General features: G+C 43.7%; 1 protein-coding gene across 3 annotated transcripts in view; it reads left to right on the top strand.

Moving 5' to 3' along the window:
- SMARCA2 (SWI/SNF related, matrix associated, actin dependent regulator of chromatin, subfamily a, member 2) overlaps positions 1–27549 on the top strand; it is a 195619-nt gene that overhangs the window by 81225 nt on the left and 86845 nt on the right. For all 3 annotated transcript variants that reach the window (XM_050944258.1, XM_050944256.1, XM_050944257.1), the window contains exons 19-24: positions 8662–8904; positions 9237–9350; positions 13245–13352; positions 14410–14496; positions 15190–15236; positions 23854–24020. In XM_050944258.1, the coding sequence (XP_050800215.1) occupies positions 8662–8904; positions 9237–9350; positions 13245–13352; positions 14410–14496; positions 15190–15236; positions 23854–24020 (766 nt within the window). The remainder of the gene's footprint in view (positions 1–8661; positions 8905–9236; positions 9351–13244; positions 13353–14409; positions 14497–15189; positions 15237–23853; positions 24021–27549) is intronic.

Here is a 27549-nt window from a genome sequence, read left to right as displayed (position 1 = left end):
AGTGTAGTATTTTGCATTTGTCCATATTGAATTTCATCTTTTTTAATTTAGACCATTTCTCAGGATTTGTTAACCTCATTTTGAATTCTAATCCTGTCCTCCAAAGTGCCTGCAGCTCCTCCCCGCTTGGCATTGTCAGCAGACTTTATAAGTGTACTGTCTATGCCATTATCCAAGTCATTTATGAAAATATTGAATAGAACCAGACTCAAACAGATCCCTGCAGGACGCTACCCAATGTGCCCTTCCAGCTCAATTGTGAACCATTGCTAACGACGCTGAGTACTCTTTCCAGCTAGTTGTGCACCCACCTTATAGTAAATTCATCTAGGCTATGTTTGTCTAGTTTTGTTTATGAGAAGGTCATATGACATGGTTTCAAAGCCTTACTAAAATCAAAATATGTGACTTCTACCATTTCCCACCACTCACAAGAAGGATGTTAGGTTGGTTTGACATGATCTGTTCTTGATAAATCAGTGTTAAATGCTCCATGTTTCCTTCTAGGTGTTTGCAAATAGAATGCTTGATTATTTGCTCCATTATCTTTCTGGATACTGAAGTTGATCTATCATTCCCTGTGTTGTCCTTAGTCTCTTTTTATAGATAAGTACTATATTTTCCCTTTTCCAGTTCTTATGTCTCTTTCCCATTCTCCATGAATTCTCAAAGATAATTCCTAATGGCTCAGAGATCTCTTCAACCAGTCCCTGAAGTATTATAGGATACATTTCATGAGGCCCTGCTGACTTGAAGATTTCTGATTAGTCAAAGTAATTCTTAACTTGTTCTTCTTCTTTGAGTGCTTGTTCATGTCCATTCCACATTAGGTGTGCGCACGCCGCGTGCATGAGCATCAGAAACTTTTCCCTTAGCGGCTGCCATCGGGCCGGCGGGGCCCCGCCTGAGCGGCACCACTGCGCCATGCATATATACCCCCACGGGCCCGACACCCTCCAGTTCCTTCTTACCATCCGTGACGACATTGGAACAACTTCTTGCTCTCCTATGAGAAGCAATCCCTTAGCTTTAGAGTACTTAGCTGCTATCGGTTTGTTAGCATTCTGTTGTTGTGGGCACTTAATAGATTGAGTGCTTGGAGGCTTCCAGCACCCACCCCTGGCCTCGCACAGGCCCAGGGGTTTAAGGCTTGCCCCACATGCCGCAAGCCCATTCCGGGTAATGACCCCCGTGACTCCTGTCTACGTTGCCTGGGAGAAGGACACCAAACAGAGAGATGTAAGATTTGCAACACATTTAAGCCTAGAACAAAGAAAGAGAGAGACTTTCGCTTGAAGCAGTTGTTGATGGAGGCAGCGCTTCAGCCATCGGGCCTGAAATGCCCAACGCCGGCTCCAGCCTCCTCGGTGCGGAGTGCCCAGGAGTCGCAAGTCGTTGGCCTTGGAGAAAAGTAAGCCCCAGGACCACTCATCCTCCCCAGTGCAGCCTAAGGCCAGACCAAAAGAAGGGCACGGATGTTCCCCACAAAGGAGACCGGCGCCATCTAAAGGCTCGGGCACCGGAAAGAGCAGGATGGACATTATCCTGGCACTGATGGCACCGGCGTCACAAGTCCCACTGAGTCCAGCCCTAAGTGAACTCAGTGAGGACAATGGGCTCGAGGGAGTAATAGATCAGCCCTCCATGCCTGACACCTTTGAGGCGGCGAAGGACTCATTGAGTTGTCAGTGGTGAGTTCCAATCAGGGAGAAGCCTCCGGCACCCTTGCCGGCGGTGACGTCAAGGGGAAACCTGGAAATGGTGTGCCGTTTGAGGACACCCTCCTGGCATTGTTCCCGGTGTTAGTGCCGGTCGAGCATTGAGTCTGTAGACTCTGTTACCCCTGACGCAGAAGGAACTCTTGGTACCGGAGATGAGTCAATGCATGGGGTTAGTGCAAGGGACCCGACGCTCTCCAGCACCCTCCAGAGACCGGCACCAGGAGAAGGTGAGCTGACCATCGCTGAAGGCTTCCAGAAGTCACTGGTTCCGGTCCAGGTCTCGGGAACACCAATACCAGTCCCGTCCCCGATCGGCAAGAAGCCGCTTGTCGGCCTCCTGCCAGCACGAGTCGACGGCACCGCCGTGGCCTTCACACTTGGCCTCAGCGGAGTCCGGCACCGACTCGGACCAATACAGTTATGCGCACCGGGAACCAGACAGCAGAGAATACCAGGCTGGCTGGCAACCCCAGGGGGGACTGCCGGGACACTGGTCCTTCTGGATCGCTTGGGCCTACCACCAGCGGCAAGGGGCTCCCTCCAGGGCCAGCTACTCGGCATACTGGTCCTGGTCCCCGCCCCAACACTCCTCTGTGCGGGAAGCTATGGCGTCCAGACCGCCTGCACCGTTGCCAAGCAAGACACCAGGGAAACCGGCACCGAGTCCGGTGCTGCCCCAGGGTCAGCGGTCCGGGCCTGAGCTGGAAGCCCCTCCTTCGGGGGACAGGGACCAAGAGAACCAGCAGAGAGAAGCGGAGTAGCTGCTGACCTCCTCGTCGTCCCTGGATGAAGTGATCGCGGGCACAGTGGTATCAGGAGCGCCGCCACTAGACCACAGAGCCCACCAAGAGCTGATGGTTGAGCAGGAGGACCCCATAGTGGACATCCTGAGCCCAGAGGGTCCATCCAGAATAGTGCTTCCGCTCATTAAGACCATACAGTCGAACTATAAGACTATATGGCAGATCCTGGCCTCCAGCGCTCCAACAACCAAAGGTGTGGAACGCAAATACTTCACCCCATCAAAGGGGCACAACTTCTTGTTTTGCCACCCAGTCCCATGTTCCCTGGTAGTCATGGCAGTAAACAAGAAAGAGCACCATGGGCAGCAGGCCCCAGCCCCTAAGGCCAAGGAAGCGAAGCGCCTGGACCTGTTTGGCAGGAAGGTGTATTCCTCAGGGGGCCTCCAGCTGAGGATTGCTAATCAAGAAGCCATCTTCAACAGACATAACTTCAACTCCTGGGCAGCAGTGGGGAAGTTTAAAGACAACCTCCCGCAGGGTTCCCAACAGGAATTGCGAAGGCAAGTGGTGGACGAAGGCAAGGCCGTAGCAAAGACTTCTCTCCAGGTGTCCTTGGATTTGGCGGATGCGGCGGCCGGGACAATTGCGTCTGGTGTGGTGATGCAACGCTCAGCATGGCTACAGGAATCAGGTCTGCTGCCTGAGGTCCAGAACTCGCTCCAGGACCTCCCCTTCGAAGGGTCCAGGCTCTTTTCGGACCAGATAGATGCAAAGCTGCATAGCCTCAAGCACTTGAGGGCCACACTCAAGTCGCTGGGTATGCACACCCCAGCGACCCAAATAAAGCCCTTCAAGCCACAGCCGCCTCCTAAGCTTCACTACAAACTTGGTGCTAGGCAGGAGCTCTACTGCAGTCAAAATGGGGATATAGGAGGTGGCATAATAATAAGAACAATAGCTCCAAAAGGCAGGGCCAGGGCCAAGACCACCATAAGTCTCAGCCCAGCCCTAAACCAGGCTTTTGAAGGTGTGCTCGAGGACAGCATAAAAGACCAATCACCTGATCCATCCCCTTTTTTTTCCTGAATCGCCTGTCCTGCTTCTCCTGTGCGTGGTCCAGCATTACATCGGGCCGTTGGGTGTTACGCACAGTGCGAGGTGGTTACATGCTGCAGTTCTCCTCTCTGTCTACTCCCCACCCTCCTTTCCAGTCCCTCTTCAGGGACCCTTCTCACAAGCACCTCCTGGAAAAGGAGGTTTGCATGCTCCTAAAGGCGGGGGTGGTAGTGTTGGTACCAAAGAACCTAAGAGGGAAAGGGTTCTATTTCCGCTACTTCCTCATTCCCAAGGCCAAAGGAGGCCTTCGACCCATTCTGGATCTGCGCGGGCTCAACAAGTTCCTGGTCAGGGCCCGGTTCTGCATGGTCTCTCTGGGCACCATCATCCCTTCCCTGGATCCGGGGGACTGGTACGCTGCCCTCAGCATGACGGATGTGTACTTTTATATCGCCATCCACCCAGCGCATCGCCGATTCCTGTGCTTCACTGTGAACCAAGAACATTACCAGTTCAAGGTTCTCCCATTTGGCCTAGCTGCGGCCCCATGGGTGTTTACAAAATGCATGGCAGTAGTGGCGACCTTCCTACAGAGGCAGAGGGTCCGAGTTTATCTGTACCTTAACGATTGGCTCTTGGTGGGCCAGTTTGAAGAGGAGGTTCGTTCGGTCTCACGTGCAAGTGGCCCTGAGACTATTCCGCATGCTTGGGCTCCTGGTCAGTGTCCCCAGGTCCACCCTCATTCCAATGCAGAGTGGAATTCATAGGGGTGGTCCTAGATGTGGTACAGGCAAAGGATTCCTGGCCAGCCAGCAAGCAGTGAACTCCCTGTGCCAGTTTCCCATTACAACGGCCAGATGCTGCCAGAGGCTGCTGGGTCACATGGCAGCATATGTGCATGTGGTCAAGCATGCCAGACTGAAACTCAGGACGCTGCAGGCTTGGCTCACCCGTATATACCGCCCAGGCAGGGATCCCCTGGACATGATAGTGACTGCCCCAGGGGACGTATTAGACTCCCTGCGGTGGTGGCTGTCCCAGATCGTGGTTTGCGAAGGCATCCCCTTTGCTGCACAACAGCCAGACCTGACGCTTGTGACGGACGCACCTCAGATGGAGTGCTCACCTAAGGGACCTCAAGACTCAGGGCTTGTGGTTGAGAGCGGAGCGGTCTCTCCATATCAATGTGAAAGAGCTCAGGGCAGTTCATTTAGCCTGCCAGGCCTTTCATGCCGCTTTGAGTGGGCACAGCGTGACAGTTCTGATGGACAACACGACCGTCATGTTTTACATAAACGAGCAGGACAGAGCCCGTTCGTCGCCGCTCTGCCATGAGGCTCTCCTCCTCTGGGACTTTTGCATAGCCCACGCCATTCATCTTGAGGCATCACATCTCCCGGGGGTGCGGAATGAACTGGCGGACCACCTCAGCAGGTCGTACTGCCTGCACAAGTGGACGCTCAGAGCGGACGTCATGTATTTGCTCTTCCACAAGTGGAGGTTTCCCCAGGTAGTCCTGTTTGCCACCAGGGGCAACGCCCAGTGCCAGCAGTTCTGCTCGTTCCAGGGCCGCAGCCCGGGCTCAATAGCAGACATGTTCGCAATCCCGTGGGGAGGGGAATTGAAATACGCCTCCCCGGATTCCTCTGGTGCACAGGGTCCTGCTCAAGATGCGCAGGGACAGGGCGATGGTCATCCTCATCGTCCTGGCCTGGCCCCACCAGCACTGGTTCACCACGCTCCTGGAGGTGTTGGTGGAAGCCCCGATAACCCTGCCCCTACACCGGGACCTCATCATGCAGAATGGAGGGCGGCTCCTCCACCCCGACCTGCAATCACTGCATCTAACAACATGGGAGCTCTGTGGCTGAACATTTTGGAGAGCCAGTGCTCCTTCCCTGTGCAGCAGGTTCTACTTGGTAGTAGGAAGCCCTCTACCAGGGCAACTTAACTGGCCAAGTGGAAGAGTTTCTCATGCTGGTGTGGGCCTCAACAAGTTCAGCCATGCCAGGCTCCGGTGCCTACCGTTCTAGAGTACCTGCTGCACCTCGAGCAGCAGGGGCTGGCCCCGTCCTCGATCAGGGTGCATCTGGCTGCCATTTCTGCCTTCCACCTGGGGTTTTCAGGGGGCTCAGTGTTCTCCCACCCAATGGTGGGGCTGTTCCTTAAGCGACTAGAGAGAGTGTTCCCTTACTCACGCCCCTCCAGTCCCTCCATGGAATCTCAACTTAGTCTTTTCTAAACTCATAGGGCCCGCATTCAAGCCCCTTGCTACCTGCTCCCTCCTCCACCTTTCCTGCAAGGTGGCATTCCTGGTGGCCATCACCTCAGCCAGAAGGGTATCTGAACCGAGGGCACTCACCTCGGAGCCAACATATATGGTATTTCATAAAGACAAGGTGCAGCTTCGCCCACACCCCAAGTTCCTCCCGAAGGTGGTCTAACAATTCCATCTAGGCCAGGACATTTGTCTGCCGATGTTTTTCCCCAAACCCCATATAGACCCAAGTCACCGCACACCCTGGACGTCCGTCGAGCCTTGGCATTCTACTTGGAGCACACCAAGCCCTTTCGTAAATCCATACAGCTGTTCGTGGCCGTGGCGGAAAGGATGAGAGGCCTCCCGGTTTTGGTGCAGCGAATCTCCTCCTGGATTACAGACTGCATTCGGGCATGTTATGACCTCGCAGATGTTCCGGCGCCAACAATCATAGCCCACTCGACCAGGGCGCAAGCAGCTTCAGCAGCGTTCCTCGCACAGGTCCCGATCCAGGAGATCTGCAGAGGAGTCACCTGGTCATCGGTGCATATCTTTACGACCCACTATGCGGTCAACCAGCGGGCCCAAGAGGACCCAGCGGTTGCCAGGGCGGTCCTCTGATCAATTGTTCCTGAGTACTACTCTCCTCCGAAGGTAAGCTTGTGGTTCACCTAATGTGGAATGGACGTGAACAAGCACTCGAAGAAGAAAAAACGGTTACCTACCTTTTCGTAACTGTTCTTCGAGATGTGTTGTTCACGTCCATTCCACCACCCGCCCTTCTACCCCTCTGTCGGAGTCGCGAGCAAGAAGGAACTGGAGGGGGTCAGGCCAGTGGGGGTATATATGCATGATGCAGTGGCGCCGCTCAGTCGGGGCCCCGGCGGCCCAACAGGTACCACTAAGGGAAAAGTTTCCGATGCTTGTGCATGCAGCACGTGCACACCTAATGTGGAATGGATGTGAACAACACATCTTGAAGAACAACAGTTATGAAAAGGTAGGTAACTGGTTTTTTTTCCTGTTCTAGCCTCAGATTCTATCCCATTTAAACTGATGTTCACTATGTTAGTTGTTCAATCACTGCTATCTTTTTTGGTGAAAATTGAAATAAAAAAGGCATCTAACACTTGGCCATTGCTGCATTTTTTTGATATTCTCTTCCATCCTCATTTGGTAATGGGACTACGCTGTCCTCGGTCTTCCTCTTGCTTCCCAATGTGGCTATAAAATGCTTTCTTGTTACCCTTTATGTCCCTAGCTAGTTTAATCTTGTTTTGTGCCTTTCCCTTTCTAATTTTGTTCCTACATGCTTGTGTTATTCTTTTGTATTCATCCTTTGTAATTTGACCCAGTTTCCACTTTCTGTATGTCTCTTTCTTGAGTTTTAGGTCTCCTGATTAAGTCAGGGTGGCCTTTTACCATACTGCTATCTTTCCTACACATTGGTATGGTTAGCTCTTGTACCCTTAATAACATCTCTTAAAAAAATTACCCTGAACTCTTTTTTCCCCAAGATGTGATCATATTTGTTCCTCTATTCTGCAAAGCAGAGTCCCTGGATCTTCTCTACACTTTGTAGTAGTATTTATTCTGATATTCAGTCTGTGACCTCTGCTGTTCCAGTTCTGTGTTTCTGGGCAGAGACTGATCCCTATTACAAAATTTCTGGTTATGGGTGGTTTTTATTTGTGGCTATATAATAACTTATGCCTAAAATTTGATATCCAGAAAACTTTACATCACCTAAGGATCCAGTTTTCTTAATCTAAATGTCTCCTAAGTATTTGTGGTGTTACTATTTAAACATTTTCAAAGTGACATGCGAATATTGATGCCTCAGTGGTAGGGGATGTATTTTTAAAATGTGCAACTAAAGTATCAGTAGTACTTTTGATATACATAAAGCAGACTGACAAGGTGCATAAATGCCTCACTGAGAGACTTTGTGATCTTATTGTCACCCTGTCATTCCTTTCCCTTCCTTTCATTCTTTTTGTATGTTTAAGACTCTGACTTGTCATGTTCAGTGTCGTTTACATGCTTTTTGGAGCATAGATGCTGCCTGGACTCATTTGGGGAGGCACCTAGTACATCTCTGAATGCATGAAAAAATAATTAATACTAAATCCTAACAGTTTTGTGTCTGCAGCACTTTTCTATCCCCCAGTTTTTGCCCACTCTTGTTCCTTGTCTACAGCTCTTAGGCTGTAGATGGCATTGGTCTCCATGTTTCAACATCTGCTCTGACTGCATTAAATCTTTCATGGTGGGAGCTGAAATTTCCTGGGGTGACATCCATTGCTGGCTTCCTTCATTAAGAAGTTGCAGTGCCTGAAATGCCCTGGTTACCTTGTCCTGTTTTGTTTCCTCACATTTGAGTTAGATGGAAGGATTTGGCTGAACTAAAAGAATGTGCATTTTTGCTTTCTTATGTGCCTGTTTGAAAACGTGTACTTGCTTCTTCTGCGTTTTTACTTGTGACAACTTCATTTAGAGTTCTTGGTTTTTCCGATTCTTCTAATAACTACTATCCTGACCCTACAGTAATAGGTCTCCTAAGGACACCACCTTGTGAAAGATCCTAATGGGGGGAATGAGCTGTTAGCAGTTGCTGGCTCAGATACAGTTGTACCCTAGCCACGGTTTGTTCCTCCTCCATTACGTACAAGGTCACTGCTGCCTAAATAACACTGTATTGGACTTTGATCCCCAACAAGCACTACTCTTAAAGCTAAAATAGCCAAGTCCCAGTCTCTCTTTCCTGTTTAATGCTGGCGGAAAGCACTTAGCACTAATTCTGGCAGTGTCTCATCTCTGTGTCAAAGGTTCGCTTTTCCCTGAGTTCACTAACTTGGCCAGATTTTTTTTCCTGTTGCAGATTCGATGGAAGTACATGATAGTAGATGAAGGCCATCGAATGAAGAACCATCACTGCAAGCTGACTCAGGTCTTGAACACCCACTATGTGGCTCCTAGACGGATTCTGTTGACTGGGACACCACTGCAGAACAAGTTACCTGAACTTTGGGCTCTCCTCAACTTCCTCCTCCCCACCATTTTCAAGAGCTGCAGCACCTTTGAACAGTGGTTTAATGCTCCATTTGCCATGACTGGAGAAAGGGTACTGGAATGGTTTGCTTAAATCTAATCAGAAATAAACAGTAGGATGAAAACAAAATGGAACCCGTGATGTAGGAATAGCATCTGAACTGTCCCTTGTACTCACAGAATTATCATCCCAATGTAACAGTCACCTTCATTACATCTTTACAATTCTTCACTTAAATTTCTCTTTCTGGACGCGGAGTCCTGTTTAATAATAAAATAAAAGAGTACAGCATGGGGTAAATATTGCACATGTGTTTGTAAAGAGGTATAATCTCCCACATAGTCACAATATGGCACAGTTCACAGATTTCTCTTGTAGTAACTCTTATAATTTCATTTGTGAAGGTGGACTTAAACGAGGAGGAGACTATTCTGATCATCAGACGTCTTCACAAAGTGTTACGACCCTTCTTGCTGAGGAGACTGAAGAAAGAGGTTGAATCTCAACTGCCAGAAAAGGTTTGTGGAGGAAGGATTTCGTGAAAAACGTGTTCCGCAGTGTCTGGGATTTTTGAACAATTTTTTTTTCTTTTTTAAAAGTACCATAAAATATAGCTGTTCAGGTTATCCTACAGAAGGAAACTTCCTAGAGCCACCAGTTGATTTTTTAAAAAAATCTTTAAATTAATTAAGATTTCCCTTTACAAAGAAGAAAAAGCTATAAGTGAGGACTTCTGAAGTTGGCAGAGGTTTGCTCAGTCTTTCATCCAAATCCTGTATTTGACAATTTTTGCTAAAAGTGTCAGAACTAAAGTCCATAATATAGTTTTAGTACAGCTTAAAGCTAACTGTGTCTGCTAAAACTGGTTTACATAAAATGTTTATCTCCACAGTATTTATATTCAGGGCATTAATAGAAACCAACCTGACTGATTACTGAGGGTCAGATTCTGCCACCTTTACTCTCCCGAATAGTACTTTTACTCCCTCTGGTAGTTGCATTGAAATAATTGAAACTCATGAAGTACCATATTTGTAAGGGTAACAGACTCTGATTCTGCTTTAGGGAGTCAGAAACTTTCCAACACTGGGCCTTGTGGTGTTTTTTGAATCTTGCATACAACTTTTAACCAGGTTGTCATGCATCTCAGAATTTTTCAGAGCCAGATAACTAAAAAAAGAGAAAAAATCAAATTTGGCTCCTTCTACAGTTGAAAGGGTTTGTTTCACATTTTGCAAGAGGCATATATAAACCCTCTAGGTTACTTTATCTGTGTGTAAATGTGAAAGTGCCAAAATTTACACCCTGTTAGAATCCCAAACTGAAATTGGAGGATGCAGGAATCAAACCATTTGTACCTTTCTGACACACTGAGCCTGTGCCAAAAGCTGATCCTAGTTCTGTCCTTTCAATTATATATAGCTAAAATTCAAGCCTAAAAAGTATTGTATTGCAAAAGAAAACAATTACTCTTGACTTTCTCCCTTCCCTTAAACCTGTTCTATCAGTGTGAGTGGCAGATGATTGAAATATACAAAAATTCTGCTCTCTGAAGCACATTCAGGAGTCAAATCAATGGAGGAGAGCGATGGATCAAAAGGAACAGCATTACACTGATATTAAGTGAACTTTGAAAACTATATTTTGCCATTCGTGCATTACACAAGATCAATGTGGCAGGTAGCAGAGGATATGTCACAACCAAAGTTCACAACAGTTAGCAATTTGTGGCCTAGTATCTCCATTACCTTACCGAGAAGACAGAACTAACCTGGACCTAATTACAGAGTAGCAATTTATAAGCTGGCTTTGCTTCCTCACATTTCTTTTAAAATATGTAAGGCTTAATTTGATTAGAACATGAATCTTAGGCTCTTATAATTAAAATACCGAGGGCATTTCAAGGTAGAGTGTGCATCCTCCATTTACTTCCTCAGTAATGATCTCACACACAGAGAAAACTAAGTAGCAATATGCGGGAGGTGGATCTAACTCCTGGGAAGCAGAAAAGTCACAGGCAGTTCCTATATAAGCCTCCTATGCTATGTGCAACCTGTAAATATAGGATGTGATTCAAAAAAAATTCACCCTAGCAAGCTGTTATACTGTGCTGGGAATGAGAGAGCTCCAGGACCTGGAAGCCAGCCTTCAGGAGGGCAAAATATGTGCCAGGTAGCCCGGAAGCATAAGGGAGTCCTGAATTACGCCCATTTTGCGTGCCCATTCTGGCGTGACCATCTGGCACAAGGTTCTCCAGGACATGGTCAAGATGCTAAGAGGGGTACTCCTGCTTATATTGCTTTCCAGCCTCCCGAGACTTAACTCTGTAAATATAGAGGCTGAATTCAATCAAAACAGAACATGATTTTGGAAAGGTCTTTCTGTTAATTTTCTTTGTTATTCTGCCAGTGTCTCGTGTTGTAAATGTGACACAGTGTGCCCTTGCTTACTGTGGACCCAGTTCTGTTCCCACTAAAGTACTTGGAAAAACTGGCAAGATTCAATCTTAGTTCCCAAATAATCAGCAACAAGGAAGCATTGTATTTAGTTATGTTAGATGCATTTCTTGGCACATTTATTTCAGTATGTACTGTTAATTACAAGAAATAGGCAAAGCCTTTATGGATCTCCAGTTACCAAATGGGGCTTGCCAGTGCTGTGCAACAATGGGGAAGATGTTTCAGGCATCCTTTTCCTCTCTGTCTTATCCGAACAAAATGCAAACAGTACAAATGCTGAAAGAGAAATAGGTGAGAACCACAACATTCAAGTCCAGATGAAAGTTGTGGGGAGAAGGCATCTGGGGTTTTAATTTTTCCAACTGTAGACAGGGGGTAGTGGTAAAATTCAGCTCTGCTTCAAATATGGAGGTTGCGGGATATTTGACTCCCCAGTTAAACCCAAAACAATTAGAGGTAAGTAGTAATAGGGATATTTTGTTACATGATTTTTATTGGGACATTGTACTAACATTGACCTGGATTAGCATTTTAAATATAAACCAACTCAGTAGTAGAATTTATTTAATGAAAGGGGCATATAATACACATCTTTAATTAAGTGTTTGTAAACTTTATTGCCATTATGCCCTCCTCCCTCCCAACATATAGTGTTCATACCAGCCTCCTTTGCAACATTTTTGATTAATTTTGGCTTGGAACATACTCAGATTTGACACTTGACTGAATTGCTACTGGTACAATCCCATTATTTAAATTTGTATTGCAGTTCAGATTTCTCCCCATTGACTGTCAATGAGAGCCACTGTATTCAGTAGCTTTAGTAAAAAAGAGAGATTGAGAAAATACTTAACAGTATTAGTTTAGGGGAGTTGTGGTTGTATTCCCCTGTTTTAAAAAAAACAAACAAACAGTGTTCAAATCCATTGTGATGCATTGGAAGTGTTGACACAAGATGGCTAATGACAGTTCCGTCTTGTCTGACAGGTTCTTGGTAGAGAAGCTACTAAATTAATATTCAGTTCCCTCTCATCTGTGACCTCATCCTCTTGATCCTCTGAGCTTAAAATAACCCAATCATATTTTAATCAGTTTATTAAACATTAGGTGGCTTGCTGATTTTCTTTTAATCACATCCTGCAAGATTTCTAGCTATTAATATGGCTTTGTATATGTGTTATGATTTTTGTCTAATTAATAAAAACACAGAGAGTGTATACCAAACCAGATTATATGCATGAGTTTATTTGTAGAAAAGTTCATGTGTTTAAAATTATATAGGAAAAAACCATCCTGTATTACTGGCTTTGAGGCTGATACGTAATCAGAACAAACTAAAGACAAGTTAGTTCAGTCAAAGTTACATGAGTTGAATTTTTGAGGTTACAACATACTTTACTATATTTCCAAACAGTTCCCACATTCTTATTTGTATGTTTGGAAAAAAAATACATATTTCCATCCAAACATTAGTGAATGGCATGATACTTAGGGCTGAATGTGAATCTCATTAGTTTTGTGACAGGTATACAACCACAACTGATCTTTTAAAAATGTTTTGCAAGCGTAATTAAAGAAAATTCACACATTATTGGCCATTCATTTTGAGAGTGCTTGTATAATTATAGAAAGAGGAAAATATAAAAATCTCTCTTTTTGGCTGCTTTGCTGAGCAGCATTGAATGGTCATGCTCAGAGAAACCAAACAATTTACAGTAGATATGGAACCCAAAGATAAACTTTAGAGACAACCATTACAATGAGTGGATCTGGATTCCAAGAGTATGTATGGATGGCCACTTTACAATTCTGCCTTTCTCCCTGAGAGATGTAAGATGCTGCTGGGATACAAGTGTTCCTATGAAGGAAAGATCTGCAGTTAAATCATCCTAACATTATTATAGCCTGGCAAAACTCTGTGCTCCATTTATCTATTGCTATTTTTCACACTAGGTTGAATATGTGATCAAATGTGACATGTCAGCTCTTCAGAAGATTCTCTACCGCCATATGCAAGCGAAGGGAATCCTCCTCACAGATGGCTCTGAGAAAGACAAGAAGGTATAAAGAGAACTATAATACTTAACAACAATACATTATGACGGTGTATTTACTGAATACATGACAGCCTGCACCAGCCTGCTTATTAAAAAAACAAGTAAACTTTTTTGGATATCCTACTGCAGATGTGTCAGTTGGGATAGGAATTTGCCCACAACTGAAATGTCTGTGCAAAAAAAAATTTTTTGTCTTTGTTCTCCATTCACAATGTAAAACTTGACCTTGTTTTTGATATATAATTGTAATGATGCATTTCTGGATGCAGTGTTACAAAACCTCCTGAAGAGGCTGAAACGTAATATGGAATCCTGTGTAAAATAACTAGGATTGTGGCACACTGGCTGCATCAGGTTATTTATTAAAAGTGTTGAAAAGCACACCAAAAGTCCTATTCTCACTCTTCTGGACTCTCTAATTCCTCCTGCTTCCCATCTGGTTCCCAGGGTCCTTGTTCAGTCAGTGCTAATCTTCCCCCTCCAACTTCCAGTACTAGTTTCCCTTCCCCACCTAAGACTCATCATCCCTTATTAGCTACCTCTAGAGCATTTTAGCTGCTTAGAACCATGTGGTATTCTTGTGGTTGACAGAGAAGCAGATAGATTCAGGTAACTGCCAAAGGAAGGCACTGTAGAAGTGAAAAGTAGCTGAACAGAATCATGCCCTACATGTAGGGTTTAGACATCACATAATCTATATGCCCCATAAATCTAGATGGCAGACAGACATTGCCTCCCAACACGACCACTGTAATTAGATACAAACCCCAGACCCCAGTACATTTCCATTGATTTCTTTCAGATCATCCATACGTTTTTCTCTTAGACCACACCACTTCTGACAATGGAGGTTGCACATGGACTTGAGGGGACAACCAACTTCATTTTACTACATAGCTTCATCAGGGAGTTTCCTGTGCAATTCTGAGATTTCATTGCATGAGATGGCCTTCAACTTTGGTAGAAATATAGAATGCCTCCCTAAAAATTCAGATTTTTAGAAATCTTCAGTTACCAGCAATTCAGTTTTGCCATTTGACTTGTATTTTTTCCTCCCTTAGGGAAAAGGTGGGGCGAAAACTCTTATGAACACTATCATGCAATTGAGAAAGATATGCAATCACCCATATATGTTTCAGCATATTGAGGTAAGGCTGTCATGTTCAGTTTGCTTAGTCTTTTCTATATGGATTGCTAATGATATAGAAAACCAGGGTTAGAGAATTATACATGTATGAAAGTCTAACCAAGGCCATATTCAAATCTTAATTTTTATCTATTCTTTGCAATTTACTAAAGGAGGAGGGGTTCTGAAACTTTCTAAAACTTGGTGCATACTACTAAATAAATACACTCTTCTCTCTTAATTTTGAGGTATATGTGGTTGGAGAAGCCCCTGCCACTGTCACTTTTCTGGAAGTGGCAAGTTTGGGGAATATACTTATTTGGTTACCACTATGACTAGGCAATTCACAAAGTAAATGAACAAAGTACATCTTGTGATTCATTATCATTGTGGTTTTTTGTCTCTACCTTGCTAATTCACGAAATTCAGTAATTTGCAAAAGGATCTCCCAGTAATTAGTGCAAATTAAGTTCTACTGTAGTTGTAATCTGGTAAAGTGGCCCCTGAGGGAAATCATTCCTACAAGCCATGCATTTTAAGAAACAGTGGGAAAAACAGCGCCCTTGTACCATAAGGCAGATTCCAAGGTGTATGAGTGGTAATGAGGCTTGAACCCTAGCAATCAACACATAATTATAGCGCTCAACATAAAGATACCTGTTCTCGGATTACTGTATAATCTCAGTGTATAATAATCCATTTATATTATTTGCAGGAGTCCTTTGCTGAACACTTGGGCTATTCAAGTGGTGTTATCAATGGGTAAATCTTTTTTTTCCTCTTCGTTGTATATTTGTAATGAAAATATTGTGCAGGATGTTTTATGTTATTTTCAATAGTTGTGTTATCAAAACTAAGCAGTTTGCAAAACAAATTCAATCTTACAGTTAGAAATAATGTATCTTATAGACCCTGGTCAATTAAAAACTTTCTCTGTACTATAAATGGTTCCTCATGTCATCTGGAGTTATGCAGTCTCAGAGGCTGCTGCTTATTCCAAAGGGATGCTTCCTTCTTGGAAGCAGCAATTTAAAGCTGCTTTTGTACTCATGTAGTAACTAGAGACTTCCCAGGTTCCAGTCTGGCTCTTTTGACTGTCAGGGCAGGCTCAATGTCTACTCCAACATCTAAATAAGGAGCAGGTTTTTCCTTGGCTGACTTTAAAGGAGCCTTGTGTTTTGCAGATAACTACAGTGGCTGGGTACTTGATGCAGTTTAGCCTGACAAATGATTAAGAGGAGCTCCTCATGGCAATGAGTGTGTGTGATTTCCATTGACTTAAGACAAGTGATTGGGAGCAGGATCTCTTCCTCCACAAAAATCTCAAAGATTGAGTAAGGTGGAAAGGATTTCTGCTCCTTGCTGTACCTGTTTACAAACATTCTTCTTTGAGTATGTGTCAGTGTGGATCTACTCTGGTTGTATATATGCCTCATGAATGTGAGATAGCAGAATCCATGTACACTGTTTCTCCTTGTGCTTCTGTTTGAGGGCATGAACAGTGGGGCAGTCATAACCCTCCCTCAATTTTCTTACCATCCCTGGCAGCAACACAGGACCTGGCAAATGTGCAACCCACTAGTTCTTAGCTCAGGCTAACCTTCTTCGGTATCTTCCAAAGCCTTCAGAACCACTTCTAATCTACTATGTTCAACTGCCGTGATCTGATCCAACCTATCTGGACTGAACTCTACTGTTCATACCCCCCTGTACCGAGCTCCTTATTATGACCGATTTAAAACCTGCAAGCTTCAAACTTGTCCATTCTGCAGTGCCTAATACTCCTGAGGGATGGACATAGTAGATATCTCTTCTGCCTGAGGGAATTGCATATTCTGAGCAGATGTTTACACAGAATCATGAGATGTGAGGTTGAAACCCCATCTTCTGCAACAATCCATGCATGTCTCCTCAGACCCTTAGGAAATGATTTCCAGAACCCTACTAGTGGAGAAGCTAGGATCATCGAGTGTGCCATCGACCTGCTAGGCAGTGTCTCCTACTAGCACAGAGAAGAGGGCATCGAGGAATGTTTCAACATCAAAGTTGATCTCAACGTTAACATAGAAGCCAGAACAGACACCTATGGTGTTAAATTCAGTCACAGAGGGGGCTGCTTTAAGCAGAAGCTTGAGAAGGAGCTCAGTGTCCTCTCATAAGAGCAAACATTAAAGCCTTTGGAGAGGAGTCCACCAATCCTTGCCCAATGTTGAGGGCTCGGGGAAGGAGCAGCTTGTGATGCAGCAAATTCCACTGGTACCAGCGATGCAGTCCTCAGCCTTGACCCTAGCTTCATGGAGGGGATAGGACTGCAGCTGAATGATCTATTTGGGAGGATGTTTGGGAGGATGTTGTACTCCTCAGCTTTGCTATGGCTACATGCTAACTGCCATATCGTGCCATATCATGTTACATTGTCCCATGTTAGAAGTCATATTTGGCTAACATTCCTCCTCCTTCGTGACAGCAGAGAAACACTTGGACATAATTAAGGAAGACCAGTTAGTGTCAAGATGTCTTTGCAGGTGATGATGAAAATGTTGGACACTGGCCATTCTGATGATGATGTGCTGAACATTGTGATTCCAAGCGTCAGGCATCATGAAAGAGGTGCGGGCCATGATTGAGGAGTTGCCTTTGGAGGGCTGACAGCTGTGAAGTGAGAGGACAGACAGTGCTCTATATGCACTGAAGGACTCCAAAGCTATCCTGTACTCTGGGGGTTTACACCTTGGCTCATGTTGCCCTTCACCTCAGCTGAGACAATGCACATTTACCGCCCCAAATAGATAGAATATGATGCCAAAAAGCATCTGAGATACAACAAGAGGTGCCAGCCTCTCTTTTCCTTGGCAACACAGTTCACTACTTTGACGCATCAGCAGATTTGACAAAACGGTAGAGAACCACATTATTCCCAGTCGAGAGAGCATGACCTTCAGAAACCACCTCACTCTATTCAACTCAGCGTGGTCTGCCCTGACATCACACAGATGGGTGTTGGAGATCATTGCCCGTGGCTACTCTTCAGGGACCTTTCTCACAAGGGCCTGCTACAAGCAGAAGTGGAGTTGTTGCTTCTTCTAGGAGCTATAGAGGAGATCACAAAAGAGTTCAAGGGAAGAGAGATTTTTACTCCCAGGATTTCCTCAATCCAAAGAAGGAAGTTGCTCTTCATCATATGCTACACCTGAGAAGGCTCAACAAATACATACACTGTCTCAGTTTCAGGATGATAACACTTGCCTCCGTCATTCTATCTTTCGAAGTTCAAGACTAGTTTTTGGCTCTTGATTTACAGCATGAATACTTCCACATAGCTATCCACCCTGGCCACAGGAAGAACATAAGATCATGGTTGGCTCCACTGGGAATCAGTACATAGTTCTACCCTTTGGAGTCTACACTACACTGAGAATGTTCATGAAATACCTAGTAGTAGTGGCAATGCATTTAAGAAGACAAGGAATCCACATCTACCCATACCTGGATGACTGGCTGATCGGGGCAGGTTCAGGAAACTGACAGGCTTCCAATATGTATTGTCCCTGTTCTCTTAACTAGGACTCCTTCTAAACTATGAGACATTGTCTCTCACAGCGTCACAGGCACTAGAGTTCACAAGAGATTTAATAGATCCAGGTTGGCAAGAGACTACCTGCCAGAGGACAATCAGTGGTAAACGACCTACAGACAAGTCCACTGATGACAATATGTTTGTGTCTGGGACTTTTAGGTCACATGTCAGCACTCACATATGCAACACCACTTGACAGAGTTCATCTAGGGACTTTACAGCTGTGACTGAGGTCTATAGACACCCCATTCAGACATCATGTAAACAGGAGGATCACAGTGTAGCTTCAAGTCCTGTGAGACCTTGCTTGATGGTTAGACCTGGTGAACATGAGAAAAGGGACATAATTCTCGGTCCCCTCCCCAACAATGATTCTTCTCAGAGATTCATCAAAGACGGGCTGGAATGTCCACCAGAACAATCTGCAGATGCAAGGCATATGGTCTTGGGACGATATGAAAAAGTCAGCTCCATGATGTTCCCATGTAGAGCTATCAGACTGGCCTGCATAGCATTCCTGCTCATATGTGAAACGCCATGATGCAAATCCTGGCAGCATATCTGTGATGAAATATACAAACAAGGAAGGGATGCTCGATTGTCCCCCTCTTTGCCAGGAAGTCATTAAACTTTGGGCATGGTGTCAACACAGAGTGACCCTTACAGTTCTACATCTTCCAGGGATCAGCAATGACCTAGCAGACTTCCTGAGCAGGCATATGATGTCCATCCACAAATGGTTGATAACAGAAAACCATTCTAAACCCAGTATTACTCGTATCATAGACTTGTTCACCACGAAGCTCAATACCAAGCATCTGAACTAGGGCTGTCGATTAATCACAGTTAACTCACAAGATTGACTTTAAAAAAAAGTAATTGCAATTAATTTTTTTATTTGCGATTAATCGCAATTTTACTCGCACTGTTAAACAATAGAATACCAATTTAAATGTATTAAATATTTTGGATGTTTTTCTACATTTTCAAATATATTGATTTCAGTTATAACACAGAATACAAAGTGTACTGTGCACACTTTATATTGTTTTTATTACAAATATTTGCACTGTAAAAATGATAAAAAAGAAATGAATTTTCAGTTCACCTCATACAAGTACCGTAGTGCAATCTCTTTATTGTGAAAGCTCAATTTACAAATGTAGATATTTTTTTTGGTTACATAACTGCACTAAAAAACAAAACCAATGTGAAACTTTAGAACCTACAAGTCCACTCAGTCCTACTTTTTGTACAGCCATTTGCTTAGAGAAACAAGTTTCTTTACATTTATGAGAGATAATGCTGCTTACTTCTTATTTACAATGTCACCTGAAAGTGAGAACAGACATTCGCATGGCACTTCTGTAGCCGGTGTTGCAAGATATTTACGTGCCAGATATGCTAAACATTCATATGTCTCTTCATGGTTTGGCCACCATTCTAGAGGACATGCTTCCATGCTGATGACACTCATTAAAAAAATGTGTTAATTAATTAAATTTGTGACTGAACTCCTTGGGGGAGAACTGTATGTCCTCAGCTCTGTTTTACACACATTCTGCCATATATTTCATGTTACAGCAGTCTCAGATGATGACCCAGCATGTTGTTCATTTTAAGAACACTTTCACTGCAGATTTGACAAAACACAAAGAAGGTACCCATGTAAAATTTCTAAAGATGGCTACAGCACTCAGCCCAAGATTTAACAATCTGAAGTGCCTTCCAAAATCAGAAGTCTTAAAAGAGCAACACTCAGATACGGAAACTATAGAACCTGAACCACCAAAAAAGAAAATCAAACTTCTGCTGGTAGCATCTGACTCAAATGATGAAAATGAACGTGCGTTGGTTTGTACTACTTTCGATAGTTATTGAGCAAAACCCATCATCGGAACCCATGTCCTCTGGAATGGTGATTGAAGCATGAAGGTATATATAAGCTTTAGTGCATCTGGCACATAAATATCTTGTGATGCCAGCTACAACAGTGCCATGCGAATGCCTGTTCTCACTTTCAGGTGATATTGTAGACAAGAAGCGGGCAGCATTATCTCCTGCAAATGTAAAGAAACTTGTTTGTCTGAGCAAGTGGCTGAACAAGAAGTAGACTGAATGGACTTGTAGGCTCTAAAGTTTTAGATTGTTTTATTTTTGAATGCAGTTATTTTTGTACATAACTCAACATTTGTAAGTTAAATTTCCTTGATAAAGAGATTGCACTACAGTATTTGTATTAAGTGAATTGAAAAATACGATTTGATTTTTATAGTGTAAATATTTATAATAAAAATAAATATAAAGTGAGCACTGTACACTTTGTATTCTGCATTGTAATTGAAATCAATATACTTGAAAAAATGGAAAACATCCAAAAATATTTATATAAATGGTGTTCTATTATTGGTTAACAGCATGATTAATTGCGATTAATTTTTTTAATCACAATTAGTTTTTTTAATCGCTTGACAGCCCTAGTCTGAACATCTGCCCCAGGAGAGCAGTGAACCTAGGTATACAGCTTAATCCCCTTTTCTTTGGTGGTCTTGAGGACTGTATATGCTTTCCTGCCAACGCCCCTGATCCCTAAAATAATAGCTTAGATTAGACGGTACAGTACTTTGATGATCATAATAGCTCCATGGTTTTCAAGACAGTTTTGGCTTTTAGACCTGCTGCAGATGTCCCATATACCACCTGGCTTGCCCAGATGTAGTATTTCAGAACCAGAGTAAGATACTTCACCCAGAGTATGTCTATATTACCCGCCAGATCGGTGGACAGCGATCGATCCAGCAGGGGTCGATTTATTGCATCTAGACTAGACACGATAAATTTACCCCCAAGCGCTCTCCTGTCGACTCATGTACTCTACCAGCATGAGAGGTGCAGGCGGAGTTCACCGGGGAGCGTCAGCAGTTGACTCATCGCAGTGAAGACACTGTAGTGAGTAGATCTAAGTATGTCAGCTTCAGCTACGTTATTCACGGTGTAGATCAGACCCCAGACCTGCAATTGTTGTACCTGATGGTTTGGATGTTGGCTGGCAGACAACTAATGACAGATTATGATATTAAAATTCTTTATGGGCCTCCTTCACACTTGTCCTCTGGTCAGAGATCCAACTCCCCCATGGGTCCTCAATGCTGTCCTTTTAAAACTCCTGGAATCTCCCTTTGAACCACTATAGGAATGCCCAGCACATTACCTTACCATCAAAATGGTCTCTCTTGTCACCCTCACCTCTGCACAGTTAGCCTTTATAGCCTTACACATCCTGGGACACTAAATGGGATAAGCTCTGTGTTACTATAGAGAATTCTTTCCCAGGTGTCTGGCTAATGGGTCTCACCCACATGCTCAGGCTCTAACTGATCACCATATATGGGGTTGGTAAGGAATTTTCACTCAGGTCAGATTGTCAGAGACCCTGGGGATTTTTTGGTGCCTTCCTCTGCAGTGTGGGGCATGAGTCACTTGCTGGTTTGATCTAGAGTAAATGGTGGATTCTCTGTAAACTAAAGTCTTTAAATCAAGATTTGAGGACTTCAGTATCTCTGCCAGAGGTTATGGGTCTATAAGAAGAGTGGGTGGGAGAAGTTCTGTGGCCTGTGATGTTCAGGAGGTCAGACTAGATGATCGTGATAGTCTCTTCTGGCCTTAGTCTATGAGAAACCTTTTAATTGGGATAAGGTGGTGCTGAAATCACACCCCAAGTTCATCCCTAAGGTGGTCTTGGAAGTGCCACATAAATAAATTGATTACTTTGCCAAAACAGCACTGAACAATGCATAGTTTGGACATCTCCAGAGCATTTCTCTGTTACCGCAATGGGGCCAGGTCTTTCAGGCTGTCTCCCCACTTCTCTGTGGCCATATCTGGTGCATCAAAAGGCTAAGTGATCTTGTTGCAGAAAATGGATCACACATATTTCCGCCTGCTCTCAACTGGCTTGTGAACCTTTCCCTCCACATGTCAATGTGCACACCATTAGGGCGCAAACTGGCATCTTCCATCTGTTTCTTGAGATCTGCAAGGCAGCTACATGGAACAATCCACTAACTTTTGTTAAACACTTGACACACAGCAAGGTTTCAAGACTGCACTTGATGTGGCAAGCAGGCTGCATGCCAAATTTGGGAGAGCAATATTTTATTCATTGTTCAGCTGATATACCTGGGGCCCACTTTCCTGAGGAGATCTGCTTTCCAGTTGGCTACAATGGGATCCACACTGAAACATACTTGAAGAATGAATGTTTACTTCCCCTACCATAGCTGGTTCTTCAAGATGTAGTCAGTGGGTCCCATGACCAACCCTCCATCCCTGCTTTTCAGTTTTCAGCAATAAGGACTTTTTGGATTGCCAAAGAACTGAGGGAGGATGGCATCTTTATGCCCTGGTATGGAATCATGAGTCAGTACAGGGTGCATGTGTGGCTCTCACAGACACTGCTATTCAAAAAACCACCAGTTTTGCAGGGATGAGGTGCGTGGGCTCCTAGAGTGGGATCCATACCTAGTACAATGTCTTGAAGAACCACAGTGGGCTAGGATAAGTAACTGTTCTTTATCCTAACACAAGGAGGATACTAATGTTTATGCCTGGCCTATTCCCAGCAGAGAAGCAGACCCAGAACATGGTCTAGTACTGCCTAAGGGCTGGAGAGCTCATTTACATTTTCCACTTGACTCCCTCCCTGTCCCAAAAAGTATGTGTGATTCCTGCTTATGCATTGAGTGACATTTGGCTTTTCCTGTCTTGCACACTGGTTTCATCTGCCTCGTAAATAGATAGGAGCTGTGCAACAGGCCAATATGCAGACCTCAAAAGACCTGGTTACTTGTGGTCTGCATTGTGGTCTTAATAAAGATGCAGATCCTAATGGCAAATTTTATTTTAAAGCTATATGGCACATTTAGAGGGGACTTGTATATCATTTGTGTCTATCATGTGGCCAAAAAAAAGAACAGTAGTACTTGTGGCAACTTAGAGACTAACAAATTTATTTCAGCATAAGCTTTCGCAGGCTACAACTCACTTCTTCGGATGCATAGAATGGAATACACAGACAGAGTTAAGTTCCCTACTTAGACTCTCACCCTCTTACTGACATAGCTTAAACCCTTTTTATACAAACTCTGGATTCAGCCTGCTGAATCTGACTTGCAACTCACTTGCTGAGGGGCTTGACAAAAGGAGTCTAGTAATAAAAGGATGTTCAGGTTAAAGGAGTCTGTCCCCTTTTTTAACTTACACCTTCCTCAGCCCTTTTCCAGCTCCTCTGAATGTAAATTACACCAGTTTGGACTTATGCTTGATTATACATTGGTATGTTGCTATTAGGATGACTAAGGGAGACATTACACATTGCCTGTGAATTTGACCTATGGCTGCAGGCTTGTCAGGGACTGAAAGCAGATACAGCAAGCACTTAGTTACCTCTGAAACTATATTACCTACTCTAGAAATGTCTCTTGCTTGAAGAAAAATTAGTCAAATCACTGGATTTATATAAAGGACGATACTGGATCTGGCTGAAATTTTAATGAGCTTTGAATTTTTAAAAAAGGGAAACTTCTTTTTTTCCAAAAATTCACATAATTCTCCCCCTCCTTTTATTTTAAAACCAATGCTAGAAAACATATATTGGGATCTCAGCATTCCTTCAAAAACAATTTTAGAGAGAGAATAAAGGAATCTCTCCAACTCCGCACCTGCCAGCATTATTAGAAACACAGTTTTAGAAGTAGGCTTGCAAAGGTTTTTATTGTGTTGTTTTATTTTTCTCTTAAACAGAGCCGAGCTTTATCGGGCCTCAGGGAAGTTTGAACTACTTGATCGTATTCTACCAAAGTTGCGAGCCACTAATCACCGTGTGCTTCTCTTCTGTCAAATGACATCCCTCATGACCATTATGGAGGACTATTTTGCTTTTCGAAATTTCCTTTACCTTCGCCTTGACGGTAAGCTGAGAGAGGAAACAAAGCACACACAATAAACTGGGAGGTGGTGTGATTCAAGGGATAGGGCACTGGACTGGGATTCAGGAGACTTGGTTTCTCTACCTGGCTCTGCTGCCATCTTGCTGTGTGACTTTGGACAAATCATTTCACCACTATGTGCTTCTTTTTCTCCTTCCATTCTTTTGTTTTATCTATTTGGACTGTAAGCTAAAGGGCTTCAGTCTCGGGTAGTGCCTCTGCTCACTGACCTAATAGTAAAATATTAAAATACTTAGTCTGTATGCACTCAAAATACTACACTTGGAACATATTTGAGGCAATTACCAGGATGCAGTTAATCTAGTGATCCATCAGGTCTGGTCTAATTCACTGTTTTTCAGATAAGATGTAAAATGAAGGTTTGCACCATTTGTCAGAAGTGAAGTCCCTGTGGCAATTTTCGTACGAGTAGGGGTGTTAACTACACTGTTCTGGCCAAATTCCAATTGAAGTAATTACTTTCTACCTACTTAAATTCCCATTCCTGTTTATCCACTGGGATTGCTGTATTTTTGTGACAGGTAAAGTGATACCTAGATAACTTTAACTTATAGGAGAGTTGGGAAGGTTAAATTAGTTAATGTCTGTGAGTGTTTTATGATCCTTGAATGAAAGCTGTTTCAGAAATGTAATGTAGTACTATTAAAAGAGCATAACACTAAAAATTGCCTGTTTTATCCCACTCAGGGGATGAAATGCATAATAATCAACTTAGAATTTGAAAGACGATTTCTTTGTCAACAGCATATGACAGTATTAAGGATGTTTAGAGTGATCTTCAGTCTTCTGCAGCAGCAACAACCTCTGTCTCTTACTAACAAGTTGAGTGTTGGCTCTTCCTTGCTTCCAACGTCAAATATGACAATATTTAATGCAGTGTTGTAGCCATGTTGGGCCCAGGATTTAGAGAGCGGATGAGTGATATGTAGTATCTTTAGTTCTTCTCACCATTCCAACGAATGATTACCTGACCCATTTTGTGTCTCTAATATTTAATGGGACAGTGTGTTCAGTCAAATAAAAGATAGCAATTATAGGGAAATATAATGAACAATGCCAACAGTGCTCAGGTTGCTTTTGGCTGCTCACATTATCAAATTTTAAGTTGATTCAAAGCTTTTCATCCCTTAGGTGGGTTAAATATTATTAATACCAAGCATTTCTTTAGTACTTTCCATCTAATGATACACTAATGAACATAGCCTCAAGATACCCTGCAAGGTAAGGGTAAGTTGTACAGATAGGGAAATTTAGGCACAAAAGTCGACTTGCCGAAAGCATCACAGGAAATCTGGGGCAAAGCTGGGAATAATACTCAGTTCTGTGCTTTACTACAAGACTGTCCTTTCTCTATACAATTGACTTCAGTTTTACCTTTGACATAATAAAACCCAACAAAATACTGTGGCCATCCAAGACAGCAGACTTAGCTGTGACATTTTACATCACTGTATACTACTTACTTTAGAATTAATCCTTTGTTATGCTAGAATGTTGCTGAAAATACATATATGTGTAAGTACCACTTATTCCTGTCATTTTTCAGTGTGGTAGACAGCATATTAGAGAGATTAGGTGGAAGAGGTAACATCTTTTATTACACCAACTTCTGTTGGTGAAAGAGACAAGCTTTAGAGCTACACAGAACTCTTCTTCAGATCTGGAAACGGTGCTTAAAGTGTCACAGCTAAATACAAGAGAGAACAGAAGGTTTAGCGCACACATTTTAAAGGACCTTTCAAAGGTGAAGTGGCCTGTTAACACCCCTGCAGTCATGGGACAAAAGAGGGGGGTTAGTGGGTTACAGACTGTTGTAATAAACCATAAATCCAGTGTCTTTATTAAGACCATAACTTTTAGTGTCTAGCAAAGTTATGAATGTAAGCTCTCACACTCATCTTTTGAAGGTATTGTGCAGGTTTCCTCTGAGGACAAGGACTCAGAGGTCAAATATGGAGTGATCGTGTTGGGAATAGTGTTCACTCACGGGTGATGGGGTGTTTTTGTCTTTTATCATTTTTCTGTGTGAGCTCATTTGAAAGTGTAGTGATTGTTTGCTTTCACCCACGTAGTTATTATTGGGGCATTTAATACAGTAGATGATGTATACAACATTTCGTGATAGGCACCAGCCATAGCTACAACATCCCGACCGGCAGTCATAAGAAAAAAGAGTCATCTGGCCGGACACCCACATTGGATGGAACCACACACTTGATCATGACCTTGATTTGGTGTGTGTGTGTGTGTGTGTGTGTGTGTGTGAGAGTGAGTGAGTGAGTGAGTGAGTGAGTGAGTGACAGGTCCATGACTTTTACTAAAAATACCCATAACTGAATTGTAGCCTTACCCTATATCTGGCCATGACATTCTTACTGAAGGAATATCTCATAGAAAGCCCTCTCAAAACACTCACCACACACAGGGCCAGCTTCCTCCAGGACACAGCCAGCATCCTCCAGAAACCTGGCAACATGAATAGCCTCCCTCAAAACACCTTCCTGGCCACTGTGGATGTCATCTTCCTATATACCAGCATCCCTCACAATGACAGTGTCATGGGGTACTCAACTTACCACAGGTGGCACTTCCTTCTGGCTGCTCTGGGGAATAGCTCTCTTTCAGGTCCAAGGCCTCCTGTTGTGGTCTCTCCCCCGTTGTCCTCTCCCTTGCTCTGCGGGCACTATCTCACAAAGATGAGCAGCAGCTTCATCTTTATACCTTGGCCCTCCAGCCAGTTCACTATGGGTTTCCCTCTTCTGGATATAGAGTCTCACAGATCCGTTGTCCAGGCACTGCCACTCTGTCAGTTGCTGATAGGGGAATCTGAGTCAATCCACCAGTCCGGGTTCCAGCTGAACAACCATGCAACACACAGCCAAGGTCTGCTCAATCCCTAACCTTGCTACTCTTTCTGGGATGCTTCCTACTCACCTCCCATAGGCTTTTTTCTTCACCCTTCTCTTTGCAGGGTATGCCCTTCCCTCAGGGCCAGGCTCACATTGGTAAACTCATCCATTTTATCTTCATGCATAATAATTTTACCTTCAACAAACACTTTGTCTGTGGGACTAGGATGGCACCCCAGTATACCAACCTCTAAGTGCGCCACCTTGAGGAGGAATTTCTGGACAAATGCACCACGAAACGTATGATATATCTGACACACATTGATGATATTTTCATCCTCTGGACGGACAACTGAAACTAATTCAGATTTCCTCTACAACTTCAACATCCACCACCCATCCATCAAACTCTCTCTAGAACACTCCTGCACCAGCACCAGCTTCTTGGACACTACTATCAGCTGCAACAATGGAATCCTACGGACAGTTATATACAAGTATCCCATGGATCATCACACTTGCCTTCACAAGATCCAGTAACCACCCAAAACACACCAAAAAATATGTTATCTACAACCAAACACTCACATCACAGAATATGCTCTGAGGAGGAAATTTGGGATACACACCTTAACACACTT

The sequence above is a fragment of the Gopherus flavomarginatus genome, chromosome 3 (assembly GCF_025201925.1).
Source record: "Gopherus flavomarginatus isolate rGopFla2 chromosome 3, rGopFla2.mat.asm, whole genome shotgun sequence".
NCBI classification, from domain to species: domain Eukaryota; kingdom Metazoa; phylum Chordata; order Testudines; family Testudinidae; genus Gopherus; species Gopherus flavomarginatus.
This window is presented reverse-complemented; position numbering and strand designations above follow the sequence as displayed.